Here is a 17,120-nt window from a genome sequence, read left to right as displayed (position 1 = left end):
ACACTTTCCTTGTACTAGGTCTCCTGGCTTCCATAATCACATTCAAAACTTGTTGAGGAAGTTGAGACCTGCTGTGGTTCAAAACAGAATATGCCAGGCTGTTAGATGAAGAGAGTGAAGCTTGACATTGAGTAGATGACCGTCCCTCTGAGACAATAGGTGTGGAATCAAAGGTAAAGGCCATGGAGGCTTCCTTACCAGACTCCTCAGTAATGGGTACCAGTGTTGTCGAGGCCAATCTGGAGCTATTAAAATCATCCTTGGCTTGTCTTGTCTGACCTTTAGGAGTACCTTTGGGAGGAGAGGCAGAGGCGGAAAGGCGTACACATGAAGATTTTTCCAACTGAAAGAAAGAGCATCCACTTTCCAAGCTGTGTGATGAAACCTTTTCGTGCAAAACTTTGGCAGCTGGTGGTTTAGTGGAGAAGCGAACAGATCTATGTCTGAAGTTCCCCATGACACTGTCAATTTTTGAAATACATGAAGATCCAGTTTCCACTGGTGGGGAGCCATGATTTGCCTGCTTAACACATCTGCTAAGGAGTTCTGTGCTCGGCAGAAACCTTGCCTGAAGATTTAGTTGCAAGCTGAGCGCAGTCTCCCACAAAATCATTGCTTGCCTGCATAGAGGATAAGAATGTGTTCCCCCTTGTTTGTTGATGTACCACATGACAGTTGTGTTGTCTGTTAGAATCAACACCTGCCCTGGAAGAAGTAACTCCTTGAAAGCCAGTAATGCAAACTGGACTGCCAACATCTCCTTCATGTTGATATGTAGATGCTGTAGTCTGGCAGGCCACTTGTCTTGTATCCACTTTCCATTCAGATGAGCTCCCCAAGCTATGTCTGAGGCATCTGTCGTTAGAATCTGACTCGCCTCTGGCTGGGTCACAGAGAGTCCCTTGTTTAGGTGACATTCCTGAGCCCACCACAAAAATTCCTTTTGCATGCAAGGTATTATTTGAATGACAGTGTCCAAATCTTGGCAGTGCTGCGTCCATACATTTTTGAGATACCATTGCAGCTTCCTCATATGCAGTTTGGCATTGGGAAGCACCAGAATACAAGATGCCATGAACCCTAAGGCTTGAAGGACTGTCCTTGCAGTCAGCCCGGACTGAAGAGATAGTTGATGGAAGTAAAGTGAAAGATTCTTTTGTTTGTCCTGGGTTAAAAAGGCCATCTGGGTTGCTGTATTCAGTCTCACACCCAGAAAGCACATGTCTTGAGAGGGTACTAGACTGGACTTTATTTCGTTCACAGAATACCCCAGGCATCTTAGCACTGCTATCACATATTCCAAATGCTGAAAAAGGTCTTCCTTTTCTTGAGCCAGAATCAGGCAGTCGTCCAAGTAAGGATAGATTTGTATTCCTTTTAGCCTGAAGTAAGCTATCACTGGAGCCAGAACTTTTGTGAATACTCTGGGCAGTAGATAAGCCAAAGGGCAATGCAGAGAACTGATAATGGGAATTCCCAGCTCGAAACGCAGATACTTTCTGCAACTTAGTCTGATAGGCACATGAAGGTAAGCCTCCTTGAGATCTAAAGTTACCATCCAATGATCTTTTCCCAGCAGAGGTAAAAGCTGTTGCAACGTCAACATCTTGAACTTGGGAATGTCCAGATAAGTGTTGAGGATAGACAAATCCAAAATTGGTCTCCACGTGTTCCCCTTTTTGGTACTAGGAACAGGCGAGAATAAAATCCTAGGCCCCTTTCTGGCACAGGAACCGGCTGAATGGCCCCTATTTGGAGTAACAGAGAAATTTGCTTGTGAGCCTCTTTTCTTTGTAGAGGAGGAATGTCTGGCATGCCTTTGAAAGGAGGCAAGGTATGGAAATAAAACCTGTAACCGTGGTGAATGATATCCAATACCCATCTGTCTTGGGTAATTAAACTCCAATTTTCTTTGAAAAGTGCCAGCCTTCCTCCCAAAGGTGCTGCCAGACGAGAAGGCTCTGGCAGCTGAAAAGGCAGGTCATTGGGTCTGTTTACGAAAGGACTGACCCCTGCCCTCACCAGAAGACTGAGCAGGTGAACTTCCTGTTCTAGGCCTAAAAGAACCTTGAGCTCTGCCCCTGCCACGTCTAGACCTACCCCTAGACTGGGAATCATAAGAAGGATATGTCCACCCCTTAGTAGGCCAATTTCTACTAAACTTGGAGGCTGAACCTGCAAAAAATCTTTAACAGTCTGCATAGACTTAGCCTTGTCCTCCATTTTCTTTAAAACTGCTTCCACAGGCGAACCAAACAACACATCAGATTGTAACGGAGCATCTAAAATCCTTGTCTTAACATGCTCAGCCAAATTCTGATCCCTCAACCAGGCGTGCCTGCGAAGAACAGAACCAGTGGCAGCCACCCTCGAGAGGCCTGTACAGCATCAAAACCACATTGCAAAGAATGCTTACCCACCTGTTCAGAAACATGAACTAAATCCTGCAACTCTTTACACTCAATACCTTCCGCCAGAGCATCCACCTTAGACTTCAATTGTGAAAGGAGATAATTTTGGTATTTTAACATGTGGAACTGGCAATTCAAAGCCCTCATGGCTAAAGTGGAAGAAGTATACACCTTCTTTCCCCATCTATCCAAAGCCCTTGCCTCTTTATCAGGAGGAACAGGATTTTTAACAACAGAAGCCTTAACACCTTTAGGCCCCTGAGAAGCGGTTTCTGGGTCTGCCCTAGGACTCTTAAAAGATACTTATGAGCTTCAGGCACCCTATAATACCTATCCGGTTTAACTGGAGCAGGAGGCAAAGAATCAGGGTTCAGGGAAGCCTCTGCAAAAACATCTTCCACCACATCCAGAACAGGAGGTATAGCCAAAGGCCTGTGCTGGGGTAAAAACAAAAATTCCCTTAGCCTTTTCCTGGAATCAGAAAAATCTTGACCTTCCCATTTAAAATGCTCCTTCATGGAATGAAGAGTCTCTGAAAAAGAAAAATCCTCAGGAGGAGAAGCCGAAGGAGTAGAATCATCTACATCAGAATCAGAATAAGGAGGATACTCCTGCAAGTCTTCAGCCAAGACTCAGAAGCCTCGAACACTGCTCAAAACTCTCAAGCTCAGGTTCCACCCTAGGCCTCTTATCAGGAGGGGGCATAGAACCTCTAATCATAGTAATCAAATCTTCTGCCATTTTAAGCATATGTTTATTAGGCAGAGACCCTGAAGAACTAGGAGAAACCCCCACTGAAGTTAAACCTGGCCTGCCTCTCGAAGAAGCCTTGGAAACAGAAGGGGAGGGCCTAACCACCTTAGGAAGGGAGGGGAGAACAGCTACCTGAGAAGCCCCCTCAGCCTGGCCTACCTCCTGAGAGGAAACATCCTGTAACAGTAAAGTCTCTCCCTGAGACTCCAAAGAGACTTCTGGCAGAACCTCCGGCTCCACCGAGTCCTCTAAAGAACCGACGTCCGGGACAGACGGCTCTTCCAACCTAGGCTTTGCTGCTTTGTCCTTGCGCTTTTTGGAAGCGGCGCCGGAGCATCCGGCGGCATTTTATAATTACAACGCTTCCCAAAAACTAACCTGGCACAGTCTAACCTTCTCTTAATAGTGCGTTTGTTAAATCTAGCACAAGAGCAACATCCAACAACGTCGTGCTCAGGCCCTAAGCAAAGTATACACAAGGTATGGTAATCCCTATGAGGTATCTGCTTCCCACAAGAAATACAATTATTCACTTTTTCTGACATCCGGTTAAATACTGAGGCAAGAAAAGACCAAAATATTCCCCAACGGGGTACTTAGCCAACTTTGATTCGGTCTGAAACTCCGACTTCAGAAAATTTCAGAACGCCAACCTGCACTCGCAATACTGCTTCTGCATCGGACCATGCGGCAAAAAAGACAGAGGATATGACGTCGGTCATGCGAATTTGTACCCTGACGTCCTGACATCAGACTAATGCGCCCTGACCGACGTCAGCCTTATACTTTGGTATTCGGGCCGACTGGGACAGCGGACTACCCTAGTGTTAGGACTGCAGCAATGTGGGATGAAGAACATTCAAGGTTAGAACCTCTACAAACCCCTGGTTCAGTAAAGAAACCAAACAAATCCTCAAGTCTAGAAACAATGCCTGGCTTTACTATCAAAAAAACAAAGAAACACAAAGCCTAAGTACCAAGAACTGCGCAACAGTGCAAAAAAATGCATTAGGCTGGAAAAAAATCCTACTACACAACATTACAAACTAAATACCAACACAACCCTCAAAAATTTTGGAAAAATGTAAACCAGCTACTAAAATCCACCCAAAAGGCTACCCCCAAACCACCCACCCCTGACACTAAAGTTCCCATTGAAACACAATTCAACTCCCACTTTGTGAACTCAATTCTATCCTTAGTATCACAGGACAGTTCCTTCCTCACTACCCCCCCCAACTCAAATAACACTAATACAAGCATTATCCTCTAAACAGTTTCCACCACTTCAGTCAAAAGCATGCTCTCCAAACTAAAAACCTCATCAACAGCAGCAGACCTTCTCCCCAGCTATTTAAAACTCACAGCAGATGCTATTGCTATCCCAGTCTCCACTCTCATAAACAGATCAATTGTTGAAAACTATGTGCTCAAACTCTGCAAAATATCCTATGTTACACCCATACATAAAGGCGGGACCCTCCACTGAACTTAACTACAGACCCATTGCTTTACTCTTCCCCTTGGCCAAAATCCCAGAAAAATGCATCCATACCCAGGTGCTAAACCATCTCCTAGACAGCAACATCCTGTCACCTACTCAGCATGGTTTCAGACCTGCCCATAGTACCACTACAGCCCTCCTCTGCTTCACAGACACAGTTAAAAGTCTCAAATATGAAGGCCTACAGGTGTCAACTCTTTTTGGATATGTCCAAAGCATTTGACATAGTCTCACACCAAATCCTGCTAAACAAACTAAACCAAAATCACCCATCAAATTCCACTCTTACCTGGTGCCAAAGCTAATTAACTGACAGGTACCAAGCTGTGAAATGGGGAAATTCTCTCTCATCAGCTGCCCATAACTACAGGAGACCCAACGGGTTCTATCTTAGGACCTCTACTATTCACAGTCTTCACAAATGACCTCCATACCTCCACACAGCATGGATCTATCATTCAGTATGTAGATGATACTAGCTTAATTTGTGCTGCACACAACATTCCCACCCTCCTGCAAACAACTCAACTAGCATTCTCTGACTTTAAAAACTACCTTACCAAAGCCCAACTTATCCTCAATCCAAAGAAAACTCAGCTTATGATTATAACCAGTTCTAACAAAAACACTCAACAGTCAATTCACTATCTACTCCACAAATGCTACTCCAATCGCTCCAGTGGCACAGGCTAAGCTATTGGGAATAACCACAGACTCCCACCTAAAATTTGATAGTCATCTCAACTTAACTATTAAAAAAGTACATGCCAAACTGGGATCACTCTACCATATCAAACCATTTCTTACCAACAACACAAGATCAGCCATTGCTCGCTCCCAACTTCTATCCACCCTACTATATGCATCTCCCATTCTGACTAATCTCAACAAAACTGAACTAAGCAAAATGGAACCTGCTATAACAGAATTGCCCGCTTTGCTGCAAATTGCTCATATAGAACTCATCACTATACTACTTTGAGACAGCTCCACTGGCTTGAACTGCCCAACCTCCTAACCTACAACCAAGCTCTGCCTCTGTCATTCTATTACCTCCCCAATAAATGTCCTGCCCTCAAAAACCTAGTACATCACTCAGCCAAAAGGCCTCTTAGATCTACAAGCAAACTACTACTAGAAGTCACCAACAGCTACAATAGCTTTGGAGATGCGCTATATAGCAGTTCAGTGGCTAAAAAATGGAACTCTGTCCTCACTAGCATTCAAAACACATCATCCAAAGCCTCCTTTAAAGACCTCATGAGGCAACATCTCAAGCAAAGTTGGCAGTGCCATGATTGCTCCCCAGGCTAGTGAAAGCGGATAAGGTATACATTCTAAATCTAGAGTACTTGATAATAGTTTTCAATCTTACTCACAAACACTGGCTAATCTACAATGTATGTACTGTACCTGTGTACTATGTATGTATTCTACTTATGTTCCAAATTTCAGCTGTACACCACAAATCTATTAATTACCTTTATTTTGAAATTGATATTTTCTTGTTTGTTCTCTCCTTTCTAACTGTTGATGTGCTGCATACCACTGTAAAAACATGTTTTTTGTAATTTGTGTGTACTGATCATGTCTAAACTAAATGCATCTGTAATTTTTCTTTGTGGAGCTTTTCTCCCCGGGACTCTGCTGAAAAAGGGCCTTTTCGGCTCAGACACCCCCAGTTAACAAATGTAAAATAAATAAATAAAATAAATAGGAGGTTTAGACAAAAGCCATGATAGCCATGGCAACACAGTGCAAGCTGTTAATATCACTCATGCAAGCTGTTACATCGGTTACCTGTTGAAATTCAGCAGTGACTGCCATCGCTGAGACTTGAAGTTCTTTATGTTCTGAGCTTCATCCAAAATCAGATACTTCCAATTTTTCCGCCGAAAGGCCTGGTGATCTTGCAATACTAGCTTGTAGGATGTGATGCAGACATGGAAAGCATTAGGCTTTGTCCAGCCCTGAAACAGAGGCAAAAGTACAGTTGTGCTATCAACTTATCATAATTGTAGATGACTCATTACATCCAAGTGACACCTCGAAGTGCATTTGCAGTTAATTCCTACAGACACCTCTAGGTGTCAAATATCGCATGTCCATATTTGCATCAATAATTCCCAAACAATACCACGTACAAGATTTTAAAAGATTTCTTCTTAAACCTTACACAATGGCAAATTCGACTGCATTAATATTTTACCTCTGTCTAGTGCAAGTAAACTGCTGTTTATTTATACAGATACTAATTTCACATCTTTCTAAATATCTCGGCGACCAAGTGACAGACAGAACTCCTTAGCTTCACATGAAAGCTATCTGTTAGATGATAAAAATGCTGCTGACAGTATGTTTGTAACTTGAGTGGTTGCTGAGATATTGGAAATTGTTTACAAATATTATAAACATAATTACTGTGATTTCTAAAATTCAGCTTAAGACCTAAAACCAAAAGACTACTACCACTATAAAAATAGCTTGTGCTGAAGGGTTTCACATTTATACTTTGGTAAACTCTATGGTTCCAAAAATATGAACATTTGTTTGAAATATGAGGATAATTTGATTCTGTCAAAAGGCTTAAGCTCCACCCACTGGACAACTGGGAAACTTCTTGAGCTCCACTGGAGTGAATGAGTTAAGTATGGTCACAGTTGCAGTTATCCCATTAGGGAACTCTTGACAAGCTGCGATAAACATCCAGACGTTCAGAGCTGAGCACCCCCCACCCTCGGGCAGGGCTGACACCACCTTCACCTCATATGCCCGTTACAGAGGCAATGTCGGCCTGCAACATGTTCTGCTCTGTCCAGACTTCCAGCAAGGGATCTACAGCTCATGCATGCACCCAGATGCCATGCTACCCCATGCCTAATGAGACCTGGCTAAATTCAAACACCTTTTTTTAAAAAAAAGGGGGGGGGGGCAAAAATGAAGGCAAGGATATAGTTTGGACTTCAGCTGAGTAAGCAGGAAGGGGCAGGGAGATACCTCGCCTCTACCCTAGCAATTCAAAAGATGGGGTGGAGAAAGGGATACTGTAAATGCATCAGTGACTACACTCAAACGATTAAAACTGCATTATGTTGATGTTGTGGGAGTCACTGATGCAGTCATCACATTAGGAAAGATGCCCAAAAGTGACTAAGTATGACCCTCAGGATGACTGAAGCAAAACTGCCTTTCCCTGGAATACATGTCCAACCTGTTGTGTTGCAAGACATGGGTAATAAGGACTGGATGGCCAACAAACATTTTAAGCAATAATTATTTCCTGAAAAGGAAGAGAAGCACCTGTAATCCTGTGAAGTGCAGTCTGATTTTAACTTGTAGGGGTATGTCATGGGTTTTGAAGCAGAAGAATAGTGGTATAAAATCTTAACATAAACATAGATGTCCTTCTCTTCCATGCTGCAGTATTCTAGTTGTGGGATTTCCTGCCTTCACATGACTTGTACGTCGGCTCCTATACAAAAGCTTCAGCTTGGCTTTTGCAGCGTGCGTGGGACGTCAGATCCAAGGCCATAAACTGGGGGCCATAAATGTGACTTCTGCATGCACAATCCTCAGAACTTGAAGGCCAGCAGATAGAGAAGGCGGCCCAGCAGGAGGAATGCCATTGGGACAGGTGTGTGCCCTTGGTGTCCTTCAGTAGCTTAGGTAGATCCAGGTCTTAGCTGGGACTAAAGGAGAAAGTATAGGGGGGTAATGGTGGGTGGGAAGGAATACTGCAACATGGAAGAGAATGACATCTATGATTATGGTAAGATTTTACACAACAATTTTATGTCCTTCTATTCCTATGTTGGAGTACTCTAGTTGTGGGAGAGTATCGAAGCTTAGATGTAGGAAATGGAAGTTGGATGCTGAAGAGAATTCTACAAAGCCCTGTATGATGGCCCTGGCGAATCCTGCCCTTGCTCTGGAAACTTGGTCCAGTTTGTAATGTTTGGTGAAAGTGTGGATAGTGGACTATGTGTCTGCTTCCATGATGGATGCCGTGCCCAGACCTTTTAAGAAGGCCTTGAAGGCGGCCACAGCCCTAGTGGAATGGGCCTTTACTCCCACTGTTTTTTTTTTCCATGGTGAAAATAACAGACAAATAGTTTTCCTGATCCAGCAAATGATGGTTTGTTTGGAGACTTGCCTTGCCCAGGGCTCTGGGGTGAAAGGAGACAAAGAGCTGCTTAGATTTCTTAATGGTTCTGGTTTTGTCCAGGTAGAATCCAAGTTGCCTGTGCACATCAAAGGAGTGCAGTATCCTCTCCCCTTCATTAGTGGGGGAGGGAAAGAAAGTGGGTAAAGTGGATAGATAGGTTTAGAGAAGTCATTGACCACCTTGGGCATAAAGGGGGGGACTGGTCCACAGGTTGACTGTCAATGTGGAAGGTGGTGTAGGGAGAGCAGTCCATTAAGGCCTGCAGCTCTGAGACCCTTCTGGCTGAAGTGATAGCGACCAGCAGGATGGTTTTCCAAGTACACATATGTAAGGAAGAAGACCCAGCTGGTTCGAAAGGGTGCTGGGTTAGTTTTTTCCAGGATGTAATTGAGGTCCCAGGGCAGAGGGATTGGTTTCTTTGGCGGCCTCATGTGTAAGACCCCTTTAAGGAAGAGCTTTAGGTCGAGCCTGGCTAGCAAGGGAGGATCCAGGGGCAAGCAGGCTGATACAGCGGAAAGGTGTACTTTCACTGAAGAGTATGAAAGTCCGCTTTTAATCAGTTGACACACAAGTGAGAACAAGGTGGGCACCTGCAGAACAGGGCTCCCTTCCCTTGTCCAGATGCCACTTAGTAAATCTTTCCCACTTAGCTAGGTATGATTTTCTGGTGGTAAGATTCCTTGCCTCCCTCAGGACTGAAAGCACGTCCTCTGAGTAGTGGTATCTGAAGGGGATCAAAAGTTCATCAACCACAGCGTCAAAGATAACATCTGCAAGTGTGGATAAAGGAGAGTTCCTTTGTCTTGTGTCAGTAGGTCCACCTTGTAGGGTAACTTGTAGTGATTGCCCTTGGCTAGATTGAGAAGTACGGGGAAAGTACAGTTTAGTACCTACCATAAATGTAGATGTCCGAGAGGTATGCATCTGCAGTCCTAACATATGGGTTGTCCTGCCTCAGGCAGCCCTTCGGTCGGCCGGATTCCAAAGTCTGGGTCTGGCCTCGGCTGATGTCGCACTTCACCCGACATCATAGCTGCTGTGAATTGGGTATAAAGGCATCAGCCGACGCCATTTTCCTCAGTGTTTCTTGCCCCAGATGCCATGTGCCCTCTAGGAAGGCTAAATTTGGATAAATGCAAATGATTCCAAACAGTAGAGAGCAAATAAAAATAAACATGTATATACATATATACAAACAAATACACCATAATAGATTCCCCCAGCTAACTACAAGATGGGCAAATACCCTAGGAGTACCACAGAGGGGAAGGAGGGTGGGTAATCCTGACTGCAGATGCATTCCTCTCGGACATCTACATTTATGGTAGGTACAAAACTGTACTATGTCCTTCAAGGATGCATCTGCAGTCCTAACATATGAGTAGAATACCATAGCCAAACTGGGGGAGGAGGCACTAAGATGATTATGGTGTAGTTAAGATCCCTTGCAAAACAGCAGTTGCAAAACCTGCTCGGGATCTGGAGTATAAAGGTAGATTATAATGCTTGGCAAATGTATGCATGGAGCTCCAAGTAGCAGCCTCTAAAATGTCTTTGGTAGCCACTCCTCGTAAGAAAGCTGTAGTAGTGGCTGTAGCCCTTGTGGAGTGAGGTCTGATGTTTTCTGGAGTTGTCTTTCCATGAAAAGAGTAACAAAATCTAATGCAATTTCCTATCCATTTTGAGATTGCCTGTTTTGAAATTGCTTTTCCTTCCATTCCTGTTGCATATGCTACCAGAAGCTGGTCAGTTTTTCTATTGTTCTTGGTTCTGTCCAGATAGTAGCGCAATTGCCTGTGCACATCCAAGGTATGTAGTAGTCTTTCCCCCCTGTTCTGTGGGTTGGGGAAGAATGTTGGTAAGTGGATTGCTTGGTTCAATGATACCCTGGAGACCACCTTTGGCATAAAAGTAGGGTTAGTTCTCAAGGACACTCTATCCTGATGGAAGATAAGGAAGGGCTGTACTGCCATTAATGCCTGTAATTCAGAAACCCTTCTTGCTGAAGTGATTGCAAGCAGGAAAGCAGTTTTCCAAGATAAGAACTGTAATTCTGCTGTTGCTGCTGGTTCGAAAGGGGGAAGTGTTAACTTTTCCAGCACAAAGTTAAGGTCCCATGTAGGCAAAGGTGGCTTCCTTGGAGGCTTTACATTTTTAATTCCTCTCAGAAACTGCCTGAGTAGAGGATGAGAGAAGACTGGAGGATCCATGTTGTATTCTGCTGAAATTGCTGATGCATGAATCTTAATAGAGGAGTAAGACAGGCCATTGTGGAAAAGTTCTGCTAAATATTCCAGGATGTTAGCTATGTTTGCTAATGATACATTTTCTCCTTTTGCTGCACTCCAAATGAGGTATGTTTTCCATTTGGCTGAATAAGTCTTCCTTGTGGAGGGTCTGCGAGCCTCCAGGATAATGTCTTTAACCCTCTGAGATAAATCTGGGTTATTTTGTTTTATGTAATATTCCAAGCAGCTAGCTGCAGTGTTTTCAAGTTTGGATGTAGGATCCTGAAGTTGTTCTGTGTTAGCAGTAAAGGAACTAGAGGTAGAGGCCATGTGTGTGTCTGAGACATACTCCTCAGTAGCGGGTACCAATGCTGCCTCGGCCAGTCTGGAGCTATCAGGATGATCCTTGGGTGATCTTCTTTGATCTTCAGTAGCACTTTGTGCATCAAAGGAAGAGGTGGGAATGCATATGCTGTCAGGTTTTCCCAACTGAAGGATAGGAGTCCACCTTCCAAGCAAGTGGGTGGTATGTCCTTGTGCAGAATTTCCTCAATTGGTGGTTGTGTGGGGATGCGAACAGGTCTATTTCTGGTAGTCCCCATTTCTTTGTAATGGATTTGAAGATGTCTGGATGCAGCATCCATTCGTGGGCATCCGTGGTAGTTCTGCTTAAGGTGTCTGCTAGTATATTTTCTTTTCCTGGCACAAATATGGCCTGGAGCTGAATGTTGAGGTTCAGGGCCACATTCCACAGGTCCATTGCCATCCGGCATAGAGGATATGAGTGTGTGCCTCCCTGTTTGTTGATATACCACATGACTGTGGTGTTGTCCGTCCTTATCAGCAAATGACCCTGTTGAAGAAACGGTCTGAATGTCTGAATTGCCTGTTTCACTGCCACCATCTCTTTTTGATTTATGTGTAGGTTCAGCTGGTCTTGTGTCCATAGGCCTTGTATACACTTGTCCACCATGTGTGCCCCCCAGCCTAGGTCTGAGGCGTCCGTGGTGACAGTCTGGCTTGGGTGAGGTTTGTGGAAAGGCAGTCCTCTGTTCAACTGACAGGCCTGAGCCCACCACAGGAATTCTTGTTTCAGGCATGGAATTACTGGAATCTGGGCTTCTAGACTGTGCTTGTGTTGAGACCATATATTCCTTAGGTACCACTGCAACTTCCTCATATGCAGCCTGGCATGTGGAATCAATATTATGCAGGATGCCATGTAACCCAGGGCTTGCAGGACTTTCCTTGCTGTAAGCTGGTTCTGTGTTGTTAATGCCATGAAATAGAGTGGTAGTTCATAGGTTCATAGGTTCATACTAGGCTATCTGCCCAAGGGCATTTATAAGCCTAGCCCATAGTTATGTGGCTTTTGCCACCCCTTTAGTTTGAATAAAAACTATGCCTATCATTTTTCTGTGCCTCTGTCAAGCAGTGACACTGAAGTAATCCCTGGGGTATATCTGCGATCTCCCATCCATTGGTCAAGATTCCTCTTGAACAAGGCCAGCGAGGTGCTCTGCCTCACATGTAACGGGATTTTGTTCCACAGCATAGGGAGTCTCTGGGTGATGAATCTGTCCCTCCAGCACGTTCTATTTATAACCGTGTCAAGGTTTAAGTCTCCTGCCCTTGTGGTTCTGAGGGATCTAGATTTTTGAGGTGAAGCATATTCATCAAATCTGGGTTTGACATGGCCTTATATGTCAGGCACAGGTCACCTCTGAGCAAGCGGTATGAGACTGAATAGAGCTGGAGTTCTTTCAGTCAGGCAGCATAAGACATTTTTGAGACCCTTTATCCTTTTGGTGAGGAACTTTTGGGGCCTTTCAAGCTGCAGCAGGTGTCTAGTCAGATACATTCGAACGGGCATTGTACTCAATCATAGGTCTAATGAGTGATGAGTACAGGGGACGATGACCTCCCTTGATCTAGATGTGAATCCCTTCATGATCAGGTGGGCGATATAGAAGGTTTTCCTAACTACTTTAGCAACATGAGTGTCAAGCGAAGGCTACTGTCAACTTGGGTCCCCAGATCCCTGATGACTTTTCTGTTCTCAGTGGATTGCCACCTATATGGTAGCTAGGGGTAACCTTGTTTTTCCCGAAGGGTATGACTATGCATTTTTGGCGTTTAACTTCAGGCCATGGCTCTGGCACCAGTTATCCGTTTCTGTGAGGCCCTTCTGGAGGATATCTGTGTCAGATGTGTTTTCTACTATGGCCAGTTTGCAGTCATCTGCAAACTTTGTCAGCCATAACCCTCCTGTGTTTGCTTGTACTTCAGAAAAGTAGATGCCGAACAAGAGTGGACCCAGGACTGAGCCCTGTGGGACACCACTTGTGACAGGCTTTGAGTCTGACATGGCTCCAGCAACTCAGACCCTGTGGGTTCTGTCACTTAGCCAGTTTGCAACCCATCTTGTGATGTATGGGTTTACATTCAAGCTGATGAGTTTTTCGATGATACCTGAGTGGGGTATTGTGTGAAGGCCTTTGCCAGGTCAAGGTAGGCTGTATGGACTGCCTTTCCTCATCAATGGCCTTGGTGACTGTCTCGAAAAAGTCAACCAAGTTTAAGAGGCAGGATCTGCCTTTGACAAAGCCAAACTGGGTTGGATCCAAAGTCTGCAAGTTCCCTATGTCTTTATTTATGAGTTCCATTATGATCCTCTCCATGGCTTTGCAGATAAGGCTTGTCAAGCTAATGGGCGGTAATTTCCAGGGTCTGTGGAGGCACCGCCCTTATGAAGTGGGACCACAGTGCGTCGCCACTCCTTGGAGTACGTATCCTGAGGTGAGGCTAAGATTAAACAGCTGTCCTAACTGTGGGTTTAATTCCTCGTTGAGTTCATGAAACACACAGCCGGGGACACCATCCGGTCCCATGGATGCTGTGTTTTTTGCCTTAGTGAGGGCAGTTCTCACCTGGGCGTTGGAGATGTTTGGGGGCTACAATCCTCTGGAATAGATCTCTCCTTTTGGGAAGTTTGCACTGAACCTGTCAGCCAGTATGTTAGCAATGTGTGTAGGTTCAGTAATTTTCACATCATTTTGAACTAATTCTGAGCATATCTGGGAGTTTCCTCCTAGGTTTCTAACATAGCTAAAGAAGGCCTTATGATTGTCTTTAGAGTCCTTGGCGATTTTTCTCTCAAAATTTGCCTTGGATGATTTTATGAGAGCTCTTAGTTTTTACTTATAATGATCAAAGGTGTCTTACCTTTCAAGGATTTTGCTCTATCTTGTAGTAGCTTCCTCCTTTTGTTGTAGAGCTTGTTTATGGCTGGGGTCCACCAGACTGGACGCTTGCCTTTGGTACAGAGAGTCTTAGTTTTGTTTGGGATTGCCTGATCCATGCAGTCCTGTAGGTGCTGGTAGAAGGCATTTGTAAGTGATTCAGCGGTTTGAGTAATGTTTACCACTGGCTCAGGGGCCTTAAAGGAGACCACACTAGTTTTTAGAAGTGTGAAATCGGCTTTTGAGAAGTTCTTCACTGTGGTCTTTTTTTGTTTCAGGTGGGGGCGGGATGAGGACCTCCAGCAAGATTAGTTTATGATCTGATCTCACCAGTGAGGGGTATACTTCCGGTGTTGAACATTTTGATCCCATGTTCGTGAAGATGAGATCAAGTATGTTTTCTCCTCTTGTGGGGATGGTGACTAGTTGTTCCATGGCATTTGAGTTTATGAACTCCAGGAATCTTTGGGTTAGAGTGTTCGGGCTTGAGTATTGTTCCCAGTCTATATTAGGGTAGTTGAAGTCACCTAGTATGATGGTGTTTGGAGATACATTTATCCCCTCCAATGTTTTCAGGAAGGCCATGTGAGGTTCCTGAGTTTGAGAGGGTGGCCTGTAACATGCTACAAATTGCAGAGCAGTCTTGCCTATGGTTAATTGCACCTGCATGGTCTCCGATGCATCGTGCGTTGCCACCAACCTTGAGGTGTGGGTGTCCTTTATGAATATGGACACCCCCCTCCTTTCTTGGTGTTGCCCGGATTTTGGGGCCGGAACGCATGATATGAGGTGAAACCTGTTAGTGCTGGGGTGCTCTCAGGAGCCTTGAACCAGGTTTCTGTCACAGCACAGGCATCGATGTTCTCCATATTGAGAAGGGCCTCGAGTGCGTGCATCTTGAGATTGAGACTTCTGGCATTGAGCAGCATTACCCTTAGTTTTTTTCCTTTTTGGTGGTAGGTTTAGAATTTGAGCCTTGCCTAAAAAAGGCACTATGGGGGTGGCAAGAGCCTTTGCCAATATCCGGAAGCCCAGGGGTGACAGGTGCAAGCCGTCCCTTGCGAAGCAGCGTGGCTTGTCCAGCATGTCATCCCAGGCAGACAGACATTGGATCCCCTTTGAATGACACCAGAATTTAAGCCAATTATTAAAGCTGATCATCTTATCACTGTATTGTGGCATCATTCTAGGTGAAGGTAGGATACTGCTCAAGGTCAGGGTCATACCTGCCTGGGCTACATAATCAGAGAGCTCCTCGATGTCCCTTTTCATGTAGTCCAAGGAGGTACGTCTCAGGTCGTTGACACCAGCGTGGACAATGACTGAGTCGTACTTGTACCTGCTGTTGAGAGACCTGAGTGCTTGCGTTATGTGGCGGATTCTAGCGCCCGAAAGGCAGCTTACTGTGACCTTCTCCTTACTCAGTCTGGTGAGCGGGACGTCAGTGTGTCTGACTATGGAATCACCAATGACAAGTGTGTCTGGCATTTTGTTTGGCCTTAAGGGCTGTGACTGTTTGACAACTCTGACTGTGTGGTCTATGTGTTGCATGTGTTGGGTCGTGAGGTGGTAGTTGTTTGGGTGTCTGCTTTGGTGGCCTCTGCTGTTTTGGTAAATTTTGATCAGAGCCTCCGAGTATGTCTTTGTGCGAGTATGTGTATGATTTGAAGTTGTGATGGTACCATGTGTGACTGGGTATGTATTGTGTGTGGTTACCTTCTCCTCCTGTCTGGTCTTGCCAGTCCTATGGTGAGAGAGCTCAGCCTCCAGTTTGGCCGTATAGTTGCATCTCTCGCATGTATTTGTGTTTTGTGGGAGAAGGAGAGGATTGTCTGTGTACATGAGGCAATTGTAACATTGCCTCAATATTCCCAGGTTCACCAGTTGAGCTGGAGAGGACACTAGCAACTAATCCCTAGTTGCTTTTGCTTTTCTGCTGTGAGAAATGCCATCTGATTTGAAGTGTCCAGTTCTGCACCTAAGAATGTTATCCTTTGGGATGGTACCAGCCTTGACTTTTTCATGTTGACTGTGTATCCCAGGGCTTGCAGTAGTTGTATAACCTTTTCCAAATCTTTTGTTAATTTGGTCTTGTTGTCTGCTTGTATTAGGCAGTCGTCCAGGTATGGATAAATCTGAATTCCCTGAAGCCTGCAATGAGCAATTACTGATGACAGGCATTTCGTGAATACTCTGGGCGCAGTAGATAAGCCAAAGGGCAATGCTGAGAATTGATAATGCTCTGATCCTGCAAGAAATCTGAGGTATCTTCTGCAATCTGGTCGTATAGGGACGTGCAGGTATGCCTCCTTGAGATCTAGAGTCACCAGCCAAGACTCCTTGCCCAGCATGGGAAGAAGTTGCTGTAGGGTCAGCATTTTGAATTTTGGAACAATGAGATATGTGTTCAGAGCAGACAGGTCGAGAATAGGCCTCCATTGGTTTTCTTTCCTTGGTACCAGGAAAAGTCTGGAGTAAAATCCTTGTCCTTGTTCCATAGGCGGTACCTTTTCTATAGCTCTCTTGCTTAGTAAGTGGTTGATTTGTCCTAGAGCGTTTGTTTTTTGGTTTGGTGGTAGGTTTGGCATTCCTCTCTTTTTTGGTAGAGTGTGGAAGTGAAACCTGTAGCCTTTGTCTATTGTCTGTAAAATCCATTTGTCTCCTGTAATGTAATGCCAGTTTACGGAAAATAAGGCTAGCTTTCCGCCTAAGGGTACTTCCAGTTGTTCCCTGGTAGGCGGTATCAGAGTCAAGTCATTGTGTCTGTCCTGTGAAGTGGTAGTAGTTGGATCTGTGGCAGTAGTTCTCTGGTTGTTA

At 44.7% G+C, this 17,120-nt stretch overlaps 1 protein-coding gene across 1 annotated transcript in view; it reads right to left on the bottom strand.

Annotated features, from left to right (window-relative positions):
* Positions 1–17,120, bottom strand: part of LOC122814504 (Snf2 related CREBBP activator protein) — a 3,617,155-nt gene that overhangs the window by 1,996,463 nt on the left and 1,603,572 nt on the right. The window contains exon 12 of the mRNA XM_044087079.1: positions 6,469–6,638. Within this exon, the coding sequence (XP_043943014.1) occupies positions 6,469–6,638 (170 nt within the window). The remainder of the gene's footprint in view (positions 1–6,468; positions 6,639–17,120) is intronic.

The sequence above is a fragment of the Protopterus annectens genome, chromosome 10.part0 (assembly GCF_019279795.1).
Source record: "Protopterus annectens isolate FY-2018-M chromosome 10.part0, PAN1.0, whole genome shotgun sequence".
NCBI classification, from domain to species: Eukaryota; Metazoa; Chordata; order Ceratodontiformes; family Protopteridae; genus Protopterus; species Protopterus annectens.
Note: the sequence above shows the minus strand (reverse complement) of the source record. Positions and strands in the feature narration are given on the sequence as shown.